The 12,414-nt window shown below is 42.8% G+C and overlaps 1 protein-coding gene across 1 annotated transcript in view; it reads right to left on the reverse strand.

Moving 5' to 3' along the window:
• The window catches only part of CA8 (carbonic anhydrase 8), an 89,840-nt gene that overhangs the window by 33,904 nt on the left and 43,522 nt on the right, over positions 1–12,414 (reverse strand). Inside the window, exons 4-7 of the mRNA XM_043601130.1 lie at positions 11,340–11,435; positions 5,457–5,519; positions 2,332–2,380; positions 568–680 (exon numbers count right to left, since the gene is read on the reverse strand). Of these exons, the coding sequence (XP_043457065.1) occupies positions 568–680; positions 2,332–2,380; positions 5,457–5,519; positions 11,340–11,435 (321 nt within the window). The remainder of the gene's footprint in view (positions 1–567; positions 681–2,331; positions 2,381–5,456; positions 5,520–11,339; positions 11,436–12,414) is intronic.

Here is a 12,414-nt window from a genome sequence, read left to right on the forward strand (position 1 = left end):
GCCAACAGCCCAGGACATGCAACTTGGGGCCTCCACCCCTGTGCATCAGCATTAGAGCACCTATGCAAAGCCTAAGGTGGGAAGTTAAGGGACCAAACGTGGGGCTAGAGAACAATCCGGATCTTTCCAGAGCATTCCTTTTACCTCCCCTTCACCCTTCTGCTTACAAAACTTTCTTGTGCAAGACAAGGAAGAAGTATTATAAAGCCCACATGTCTCACAGAAATAACCAACATTCTCATTTCCAAGACCTTTCTCCTTTCCACTCCTGGGGAATCCTACACAAAGAAATAACTAGACTAATCAAAAGTCTGACTATTTCCGTGACTTCTATTTACTCTATAAAAACTAACTTTTAAAATACAGTTCATAAATGATAGCTTGGTTTTGTTCATCCCTGACCTTTCAATTGCTTTCACTGGTTCAAGACATTTATTTAACTTTCATCTGCAAAGATGTGACAGATCTAAAGGAAGCCAAAACATAAAAGACATTTCTCTCTTACAGAAACAATATTTAACCTTTAACTCAGAACTTCTTCTGAAAGATTTAAAACGCTGTACTCACCTGTAGCTGGGATATAGTTAAAGGGTATCGGAATAATATCCAGGTGACACCTTCACTGCAAGGTGGGATGGTAAGAGAGCCTTCATATACCCAATAATCTCGCAGCAAAGGATCTGTGCAGCCACATGGACATGTCACGAAAATTTAAGTTAATGACAATCTTGAAGATTCCAATAATCATTTTTAAAATTACAAACTGTCTAAACAACAGTTTTCAGACTGAAGTCATTTTAAACTAGAGCCTCGCACATGTATTCTTAAACTAATCCTCATGAAGAAAATAACTAATGGGAAAATATGACAAACATTCTTTCTATTGTTTCTAGCGATTTCTATCATTGTATCACTATATACTCCAAATATGGCTATATAAACCTGATATATACATACACACGTGTACGTATATACCAAGTTTGGTCACTTCGGAAGAAGTGTATCTGTGGTGTTTTGTACCTTAGTGAAGGACTGACCTGACTTACTCATACGTAATTCAGTATTAATTCAAGACTTACTCCACGTGAGGCACTGTTTGTTCTAAGCACTTTACATGAACGCATCTAACCCTTACAACAAACAAGATACAAAAACAAGTAAACATTAAAAAAAAAATTAAAAAAAAAAAAGGGGGGCGCCTGGGTGGCTCAGTCGCTTAAGCATCCGACTTCAGCCAGGTCACAATCTCGCCGTCCGTGAGTTCGAGCCCCGCGTCGGGCTCTGGGCTGATGGCTCAGAGCCTGGAGCCTGTTTCCGATTCTGTGTCTCCCTCTCTCTCTGCCCCTCCCCCGTTCATGCTCTGTCTCTCTCTGTCCCAAAAATAAATAAACATTGAAAAAAAAATTTAAAAGAAAAAAAAAATTTAAAAAAAAAAATTAAAAAAAAAAAACCAAGATACATAGTGTCATTAACCCCATTTTTCAGACGGAAAAACTGAATCACAGAGGGTTACATAATTTGCCCAAGGTCGCTCAGCTAATAACTGGCAGAGAGCCAGGATTCAAACCCAAGCAGTCTGACTTCAAAGTCTGTGTCTTCAACCATTCTGTTGTAGCTGCGTCTTATACTGCTCCCTCAACAGTAAAATATTAAAGTCCTATTATGACAGGACAAAAGAAATCATTCCTAAGAAATCTTTTAGCTCCGCATTAGAGGAATTCACAATCGAATATGATGGATAAGTGTTCAACACACGGCAAAAACCACTTTGCCGTGAGGCAGTTAAATGTAGGAAGCCGAAGATAACCATGCGTCAGCCTATTTGGTTTTGTTTAAAACACTAAGAAATAGCATAAAATTTAGGCAGAGAAATGTAAAGACAAAACTTTTATACCAAACAACCTTTAACTACAAACTATGTTTTGAGCATCTTATACACGATTCTTACACGCTTAGGTATACTTAAACGATTAGAGTAACACCTAAACAATAGCACCACTGCAATTAGATACAAAGTTTATTTCACTCAGAGGTTAAAAAGAACCTCACTGACCAATCCTAGAAGTGTATCAAGGTCATGTTATGCTCGTGCTTTTCACAGAGGTAGCCATTTTTACAGCTAAAAATCCAAAGGAAACTCTTCAGAGAATAATAGAACAAGTGACAAAATGTTTATTATTTCAAAAGGTTTACTCCCATGTTCAGAGCAACTTGAAACTAGTACCTACTACGGAGAATACAAGTTGTAAAGAAACTGTATTAACTAACAATACAGTTCGGTTGTATCCACACGGTTAAAATTCCTCTTATGCCATCAAGATGGGCACCTACCTGGTAATAAAGTGTTAGGATTAAAGCAGGGTATTGTTTTAGACTTCCCCTGAAAAAGAAAAAAAAAAAAATTTACCCCATGTTAAGATAAAACTTCTAAATCGTATAATAAAAATCCATTAGCACTAAAAATCCAGGTTGAAGTCTTTTCTGAACGGCAGCCTCGACACCACAGATTTGTGGGTTCCTGATTCCGTCTCCTCACTGGAGAAACAGCGGCTCGTTCGGACAAGATACTCCTGCTTTGAGCTTATGGTTCTTTCTCTGCTACAACGGTTCAATTTTCCCTTTAATCCCCGGAGTGAAATTTAACTCTGTCTGTCCAGCGTCTGTAGGCCCCACGCCAGGTACTTTTCCGGCCCTGCCACATCCACACCAGAGACGGGCTTTGGTGTAAAATGCCTGAACCCTGGTTCAGGGAATCCTTCTGAAATGACCTTCCTCCCGCTGCTCTGCCCTCAGCTCCTAGCCTTCCTGGCATTATAACCCGCCTCCGAAACTCTCATTTTGCTCCATTTGCATGTGGTAACCCAGCTCTACGATGTTTTCTAGGTGCTCTCTTCCTCCAGGGAGGGAAAACTAACACCTGAGTGAAAATATTCAATTCTTACCAACTTTTATCAAAGCTGTATTTAAATATCAATAAAATATTTGTGGCATTATTCAACAGTTCACATTTACAATCGGTATTTTACAAAGCGCCTCTTAAAATGCTCAGGCCCTAGAGGCAAACAGACCTGTCACAGCAGTTGGATGTCTCTTATAAGATTACTTTATCAATACAGACATAACAGGGCAAGTTAATGCATAACCTCTTGGTCTCTTCCTTATTTCTAGGAACTATCTGACACACTAAAGAATCCAGCTTACTTGGGGCACCTAGGTGGGCTCCATCAATCAAGCATCCAAGACCGAAAAACAAATACTCCAGTGAAGAAATGGGCAGAAAACATGAACAGACACTTCTCTAAAGAAGACATCCGGATGGCCAACAGGCACATGAAAAGATGCTCAATGTCGCTCCTTGTCAGGGAAATACAAATCAAAACCACACTCAGATATCACCTCACACCAGTCAGAGTGGCTAAAATGAACAAATCAGGAGACTACAGATGCTGGCGAGGATGTGGAGAAACGGGAACCCTCTTGCACTGTTGGTGGGAATGCAAACTGGTTAAGCCACTCTGGAAAACAGTGTGAAGATTCCTCAGAAAATTAAAAATAGACCTACCCTATGACCAGCAATAGCACTGCTAGGAATTTACCCAAGGGATCCAGGAGTGCTGATGCACAGGGGCCCTTGCACCCCCATGTTTATAGCAGCACTTTCAACAATAGCCAAATCATGGAAAGAGCCTAAATGTCCATTAACTGCCAAACGGATAAAGAAATCGTGGTTTATATACACAATGGAATACTACGTGGCAACAAGGAAGAATGAAATCCTGCCTTTGGTATCAACGTGGATGGAACTGGAGGGTATTATGCTAACTGAAGTAAGTCAGGCAGAGAAAGACAGATACCATATGTTTTCACTCTTACGTGGATCCTAAGAAACTTAACAGAAGACCAGGGGGGAGGGGAAAGGGGAAAAAAAAAGAGAGAGGGAAGGAGGCAAACCACGAGAGACTCTTAAATACTGAGAACAAACTGAGGGCTGATGGGGGGTGGGGGAGAGGGGAAAGTGGGTGATGGGCAATGAGGAGGGTACTTGTTGGGATGACCACTGGGTGTTGTATGGAAACCAATTTGACAGTAAATTATATTTAAAAAAAAAATTAAGCATCCAAGTGTTCATTTCAGATCAGGCCATGATCTCACAGTTTGTGAGTTCAAGCCCCACATGGGTTCTGTGCTGACGGTGTGGGGGCTGCTTGGGATTCTCTCTCTGCCCCTCCCCTGCTTGTGCCAGCGTGTGTTCTCTCACTCTCAAAAATAAACACGAAAAAAGAGAGAGAATCCCGCATACTTACTCTCCCCCACCCCCCCTGTATTCCAGAAAGATTGATGCCATCTGAGCAGAAACAGTGAAACAAAATTTCTCAATCCATTTCTAGTAGACACGTGTCAGTCAAAATGTGTTCTTCCTCCTTTTTACCAGCTTTCTGACTACTCTGCGCTTTCCCTCGGGTGGCTGGATTCACTCTGAGCCTGCTCAGGAAATCTTCAGTAGAGGCTGCTGCCTCATTCGAGAGGTCCTGGGCTTGTGCCTGCCTAGAGCTCATCGGACTTCATTCCCAGATGGATTTTTGGTTTGGCCTTGGATCGCTGAATCCTGTGCTGCATCTCCAGAAGCCACCCAGGATTACGCCGTTGCCCTCCAAGGCCACCCAGATTCAATCAATGCAATGTGAGTGTTAAAAAGTACAGTTTAAAACAGAACTTGTGTTTCCAGCAAAGCTGGGCTGAATCACCACAGAATCACATCCAACTAAATCACCTTCTCTGAGATAAAGGATCCCACAGCCTCTGCGTGCTGGTCTTTCTGAAGTGTTAAGTGCCGTAATTTTTGTTTCATTGCACAACTTTCCTGCAACCAGTAAGTGGAAAAGGTGAACTCAGCAGGCCTGGGTTGCTCAAAAGGAGGTCTGTCTTCAGGACTGGCCTTGATCGGCTCGAAGGTTGTGGAATATCCTGGCTGATAAGAATGTTTCTGTATGCCTGAGACCTCGGGCCACGCTCTACCAGCCGGACCAGATAAGTTTACCCTGACAACGTGATTTTTGAAAACGCGTGGTTTTGCTCGGGCTGGGGTGGGAGTGATGGAGTCAGTGACACAGACACCGTGTGCTCATATAACTGACCCCCAGTAAAATCCCTGTGTACAAAGGCTCAGCTAGTCTTCTCTGATGGGTGACACTTCACGCATGCCGTGACGCATCACTGCTGAAAGAATCAGGCTCATCCCAAAGCGATTCCACTGAGGTAGGAGAGCGGGAAGCTTGTGTTTGGTTTCTCCCGGACTCTGCCCTCATTTTTCACCTGTGTCCTCCGTCTGTAATCAACCACAACCATGAGAATAACAGCTATTCCATGAGTCCTCTTAGCGAATCATCAATCTGAGAATGGTCTTGGGGACCTCTGCCATAACCAGTACTTTCATTTTCTTTTAAATAATAACTTACCTTATACTGAATATCCTGGAGGATTTCAGTCACAGCCTTCAGACCTACATGTTCTTTTCCTATCTGAAATACATAAAGCATAAACCACACCACAAAATTTTTTGAACACTCAGCTTTTACTCAAAATAACTAACAGAAAGTAAAGTTCAAGTCCACCTGAATTTCCTTCTCAGGGAGTAAGTAAATGACCTTTTTATGAATAACCAGGTCAACTTCTACTAAAGGCAATTAAAGTTGTAAGAGAAGCTAGTATAAGAAAGTACTAGCTATGTTCTCGGACATTTCCAACAATTCATTCTAAATTCATCTTGCTCTGTATGGATTATCGCCCACTCTGCTCTATGTAATTGACCCTTGAACAATGAGGGGGTTAAGGGGCACTGACTCCTGTGCCCTTGAAAATGACGTATAATGTCTGACTCCCCAAAAACTTACCTACTAATAGCCTACTGTTGACCTGAAGCCTTACTGAAAGCAACAGTCAATTAACATGGGTTCTGAATGTTATACGTGTTATATACTGTATTCTCACAATAAAGTAAGCTGGAGAAAATATTATTAAGAAAATCATAAGAAGGAGAAAACATTTACAGTACTGTACCATAAAAAATCCACATATAGTGGACCCATGCAGTTCAAAGTCATGTTTGTTCAAGGGCCAACTGTTTATCAAATGATTACAATTTCAAGGGGATTTCAAGGATATTTCTTATTAAAATTGCTCATCACATTCCAAACACTTTCATTTTTACCTTTGGCATTTTTAGATCATTGTCATAAAGATTTTACCAACGTTGAAAAATTGTATTAACTCAGAAAAGTAAGTATGTGATTTCATATTTAAAGTCACCAAAATCAGGACATCGCTTGATTACCACTGGACATAACTGTAAAATCACCTTTTTATTCTTAAATACGTCAAAATATGCTGTTCATTGATTTTCATTTTAAAACATTACATATCATTACATATTTTTAGTGTATAATATGCTTCAAAGAATGTGAGCCTTCAAAGAAATCTGATATAAGTATTCTTGACTTTAACATTAGAAATTGTAAGTGCCATCTGATTTCCACTTTTCGACCAGGTTTCAACGGTCCGTGATAACGGACGACAGCAACAGCAAGAGATAACTTAAAATCTTAGATAAACACTGTTATCATTCGCTTTTTCTCCTCCACAGAAAGGTGTGGAGAATGACCTACAGGAGCTAGAAAAGCTGTCAATGTGTCGCCATTTTCCGTGTCTCTCCACGGGCAGCAACTGTGAAGCATGCCAGGTGAAGGGGCGAGAGAGAGAAAAGAGACAAGAAACTCACATAACCTAAGACATCCCAATCAGTTCCAAACAGCCAAGACTTCAACTATTTTCCAAGTGTTTGCAGTTCCTCAGACAGGCTTTAAAGACAGAAAATGAACCCTCTAAAGCTAAAGAATGATACCGAAGGCAAAGGTAGCCGTGAGTGCAGAAGCCCGGATCTGTTAGCAGAAGGCTTTGCCCAGTCATCTGGGGAAACGGACCTCTCTCTTTGTTGTACTCGGTTAACCACGACGTAGCATCTGGAGGATTCCAGATGGGGTCCGTTTTCCTTTAACGCATCTGCTGTCAGACTGTAACTTGTTGAAAGAGTCCTCAGTGTCGTGGTTCAGGAGCAAGGTCACCTATGCTGGGTGTCCGGGGTCTGAGCCTGACTCACTTTTCAGCCTTAAGCAAGTTTACTTAACCTCTATGTCCTTCAGATTCCTCATCTGGGGGGGTGGGGGGGGGTGGCGCTGATAGGGTGGAAGATAAGGCTACAAAAGGACATGGAACATGGCAATTCAATTAATACCACCCATTATCATCCTCGCTCAGAATGTCACACAGCATCAAATAGTTGTGACATCTGGTAGCACTCAACTATCATTGGCTCCTTCGATCTACAAAGATTCTTTACTTTCTGCGAGAGTTTTAAATCTGCAACAAACCCCGGCGAATGCTCCCTCTCTTCCTTTCCTCCTTTGCCAAATTTCTGTACGAAGAGGTTATCACCACCACAAGCAAGCCCAGACGATACTCTGTACGCCCCGGTCCCCAAGATCCCACGGCAATCCAGGTGACAGCACGGCCTGGTGCCAAGGACAGGGAGGGAGGCCAGGTCACGTCTTACCTCTCACCTTTGCCATCTTTCACTGTCATCCAAAACGCAAACCGCGGGCCCTGCACGGCCCTGTGCTCTTCCACCTTCTCACTCTGCCTCATCTCCACCGAGCCCTCTGCGACAGGGCGCCAGCGCATCTCCGACAAGCTCGGCCACCACCCCCTGGTCTACCGATCCTCCTCAGGTCTGCTCGAGGCGCAGCTCTCCCGGGCCTGTCCAGTGGGCGCTGTGCCGTCTCCCTCAGAGACAGGGCTGAAAGCTGTGGTCAGAGCCCTGCTGTTCCCCTCCCCGATGGAAAATCTGACCCACGTGCACGGGGCCGTCGTCCTCTGAGTGCACCACCCACTGTCAAGATCTACACTTTTACAAAATGACTCACTGGTCACTCCCTCGTACGCATCACCTCCTGCTGTCACTACGGGGGGCTTCGCCGCGGTCTGTGTCTTTACCCCCCTGCCCTCCGTGGTTTCTAGCAACATTCCGCCTCAGCACCCATCCCGAGGACACTCCCTGAATTTTTCACTCTGAACACGTCAGCTCCGAAGGCCATTCCCTCTCACCACAGTTTCCCAGCCATCTAGCTCTCTCGCTCTTTTTTCTCTCTCCACATTCACTCATCTAAGGAGCCAAGACTCTCAGGGGCCTCTTGGCTTTGTCTCTTTCCCTTCCTGCTATACTGAAGGAGACCCCTCTTCAACCGCCCCCAATTCTCTAATTTTCTGCGTCCTCCTAAATCATCTGCACTGCAACAGAGCAATGAAACAATTTGCTAGAATGTTCTACTCTTCTACCCGGATAGAGAACCATCCACGATATGTCGTGCTGTACAATCTAGGATGTCTGCTCCCAAGTGGGTCTCCCAGACCGACGGTCAAGGCTATTATCATCTCCTCCTGGGCTATTTCTAAACCCAACCCCACACCAATGCTTCCCTTGCTTTATAAATAATGTTGCTTTGTACGTCTCAGAGATTATGACCATCAGGCATGAGTTCCTCTCATTTCCAGCCATCCTCCACCTTCGAATTCATGCCATTTCTACCCAGTCTTTCTTCTGACCCCGTGTCGTGAAGAAAGGGCGGCCCCTCCTTTCCAAGGTTAGTCCACCCACCAAAGCTCGTCATCCTACAGCCTCCTGTCTCCCCCAGAACGTGTCTATATCAAGTATCCCTTTTCTTTCCAGTATTTTTAAACTCTGCATCTGCACCGGTGCTTTGTGCACAAAATTAAAATGCAGGCAGACCGCAGATCTCAAAATGAAACAGAGAGAACATCCCTGTGCAGCAGCACGAGTTATCACCCCATCTGCCTTTCTCTTCCTGAGCCAAGCCTCCTGAACGGGAAGCCCATGCTCACGCTCTCTGGCGGCCTCCTCGCTCATTTTCCACTCCTCTCGCCTAAGTGTGAGACCCCCAGATGGACTCCGGTCCTTCTCCTTTCTGCTTCAGTGGGCACTCCTGCTCGGTGCTTCTTTCCTTCATGAAATTTGGCTCTCAAAGTGTCTGTACCTTTACTGTCTCCTAGATAATCTGATTTTTTCCTCACAGCAAACTTTGGAAAGTTAGAACAAGGGTGCTTCTCTTAGGCTTCCCCTTGCTTACAACAAGGAGCTTCTTCCTAGAATATCGAAGCCCGGTCCCCAGAGTCCTGGCTTTCCGCCTAGTGTTCTCTTACTGCGTGTCACATGTAATATGCTGAGAATCAGTACGTGAAAATACTATCACGTCTAATTCCACTCACAAATATTTATTGGGTACCAACTGCAGAGATGAATCTAACGCGGTCACTTCCCTTCTCTGTGAGTGCTCAGTTATCTGTATTATCTTATTTTATTATTATTTTATTCTTAGTTTTTACTAATAAGACATTGCCTTCTACTTCTCTTGCCTCAACATCTCAAATTTGGATGCTTTATTAACTTTTTCAGGTTTCAAAAAATAGACTTCAATAGCTAGCACACTTAGGAACACTAAAGATTATCAAAATATGTATTTATAATTAAAAACATTTTTACTGATATCCCGATGCCCTGATTTCCTTCCATTTACAAAATGCAGTCATAAAACAGAAGTACTATAGGGCTCTGCCTGTAAAAGACCCATGAAGTAAATAGTAAGAAGGTTCATTTAAAACTGTAAGAATTTGTTTTTCAATTCTAGGACATGTGTCATACTTTTTTTTTTTTAATTTAAAAAAAAATTTTTTTTTCAACGTTTATTTATTTTTGGGACAGAGAGAGACAGAGCATGAACGGGGGAGGGGCAGAGAGAGAGGGAGACACAGAATCGGAAACAGGCTCCAGGCTCTGAGCCATCAGCCCAGAGCCCGACGCGGGGCTCGAACTCACGGACCGCGAGATCGTGACCTGGCTGAAGTCGGACACTTAACCGACTGTGCCACCCAGGCGCCCCATGTGTCATACTTTCAAGATATTGATTTTAAAATATTAACTGGCTAAAACCAGATGGATGCTTTCAAACATCAATAGGAAAATATCCAAGAAAGAAATTTATAATGGAAAATTATTGTACATAATAATACTATTGAAATATATACCACCCAGGGGCACCTGGGTGGCTCGGCTGGTTAAAACATCCACCTCTGGATTTCGGCTTGGGTCATGATCTCATGGTCTGTGGGACTGAACCCCACGTGGGGCTCTGTGCTGACAGTGTGGAGCATGCTTGGGTTTCTCTCTCTTTCTCCCTCTCTCTCTCGCTCTCTGCCCCTCCTCCATTTTCTCTCTCAAAATAAATAAACTTAAAAAAAAATGAAGAAGAAAAGAAAAGAGATCTATACCACACACAAGAAAAGCAGGTTTGCAAAGGCCCAACTCTCTTTGGAAGATTAAGTTACTAAAGACCACTTTGCTAATATTACTGCTCTGGTCTCACATTCTCCAAGAGGCAGCTTGGAACCACGTATACTTGCGATAATGGTTCCTGGTCTTGTCAGTGACACTAAGTCTCTGTGACTATAAACAATGCCTGACCTCTCTGGCCCTTGGTCTCTCTTCTGTAGGATGGGGAAGGGGAAAGCCGGATGTCTTTCACCTCTTAACCTTTTAGGACATCCAACGGGTGATAAGACAAAGTTAAAAAGATTCGCGGGAGGAACTAGATTAAAATTTTTACCTTTGAAAGTATGTGGTCTGTTTTTTTGTAGGTTTCACAAAATTTATGTAATAAATTGTGTTCATTTATTATTTTGCCCACCACAGAGCTCAAATCTAAACTTACTTATTTATTTATTGACTATATCCACCAAGATCTTTGCTACCAACATCTTAGTTTATCACTGTTTTCTATCAGACGCTTCAAATCTTCTTGGAGTGAAAATTATTCACAATAAAGAGCTAAAAGAATCCACTATGTGATTATATTATTGACTTTTCTTCAATTTTACAGAAAGCCAGGGTCTAAAAACATTTTCTAAAAACATTTTTTTTTCATTAATAAAATGAACTCTGCCTTCGGGAGACACTTTCTCCATCGTTTCGCCCAAGACGCTGAAGGCCAGTTTGAAGAACAGTTCTACTAACTAAATGAACCACGTCCTACCAGTGAATATGGTTGCTCTCCCATGAGCCAGAAAAATCAAGTTTTCCAACTTTAAATTATCTGTGTTTTCTGTACAGGAGTTTAATAAGTAACGAAATTGAGGAAGAACAAAAAACATCCTGCAAATGAATTAGAAATAAGCATCTCTGAACAATCCAACAGTCACAGCAAAAGACCATTTACCTGAACGAACAAAGCAATGATGGCAATCCCATGTGGCTTCCCCACGGCCTCATCAATACTGCCAAACAGGGTGGCATTCCAGTGGATCAGATGGAGCTGGGTAAACAACAGACAGGTCACCTCATCATTAACGTATTTCTAGTGAGAACAAAGAGACATCCATTTCTCCTAAATTATATCTATTACATCTCTATGGTATCATATGAAACAAAAGTATACCCAACAGACCCAAACAGACCACTGCTTTAATTCAGGCGCTCTGTAGGAATTCTGTCCTTCTTACCTCTTTTTTTTTTAATGTTTATTTTTTGAGAGACAGAGAGAGAGGAGCAGCAGAGAGAGAGAGGGAGACACAGAATCCAAAGCAGGCTCCAGGCTCTGAGCTGTCAGCACAGAGCCCGACGCAGGGCTCGAACTCACGAACCGCAAGATCATGACCTGAGTCGAAGTCGGATGCTTAACTGACTGAGCCATTCAGGCACTCCCCCCCCTTCTTATTTCTGAACAGAAGCAATGCTCAGTGGATCATTGCCTCTTGAGTTACGTTTTGATCATAATCAGGACTGCATCTAAGGGGAGTGGCCGATTTCACACTGAGTTAGTTGCCTTTCCTTAAATGGCACCCCCCTCTAGTTCTCAACAGGACAAAACTTCGGGTTTGGGCACAAACACCAGAACTCATTCCAGGGATTAGTACCTGCAAAATCAAATACTGTGTCACCCACGATTTCCATCAAGAATAAGACAAAGCCAGCCTCAAGTTCTGGTAAATTATTTCAACTCTCTTAAGGATAAACAGAGATAGCACCCTATAATGCTGCGTCTTCTTAAAAGTCACGGTAACATAATGAATGTTGATGTAGAGCTCTAAAAGAAGGCCATTTCCTGCAGCAGAGATAAAATTTTATCTGTGAAGGAATGACAAACAGTGCTCTAGAGGACTCCCTCACTCCTAGCTTCATGAAGCTTTGTAGCTTTCAAGTTTATCTAGAATATGCACTTGCTCCTACAGCAGTGATAAAACACTTGCAAGAAGCCAGATTCCAATCCCTGGTTAAATTCAAATGCCCACTGA

The sequence above is a fragment of the Prionailurus bengalensis genome, chromosome F2 (assembly GCF_016509475.1).
Source record: "Prionailurus bengalensis isolate Pbe53 chromosome F2, Fcat_Pben_1.1_paternal_pri, whole genome shotgun sequence".
In the NCBI taxonomy this organism is placed as follows: Eukaryota; Metazoa; Chordata; class Mammalia; order Carnivora; family Felidae; genus Prionailurus; species Prionailurus bengalensis.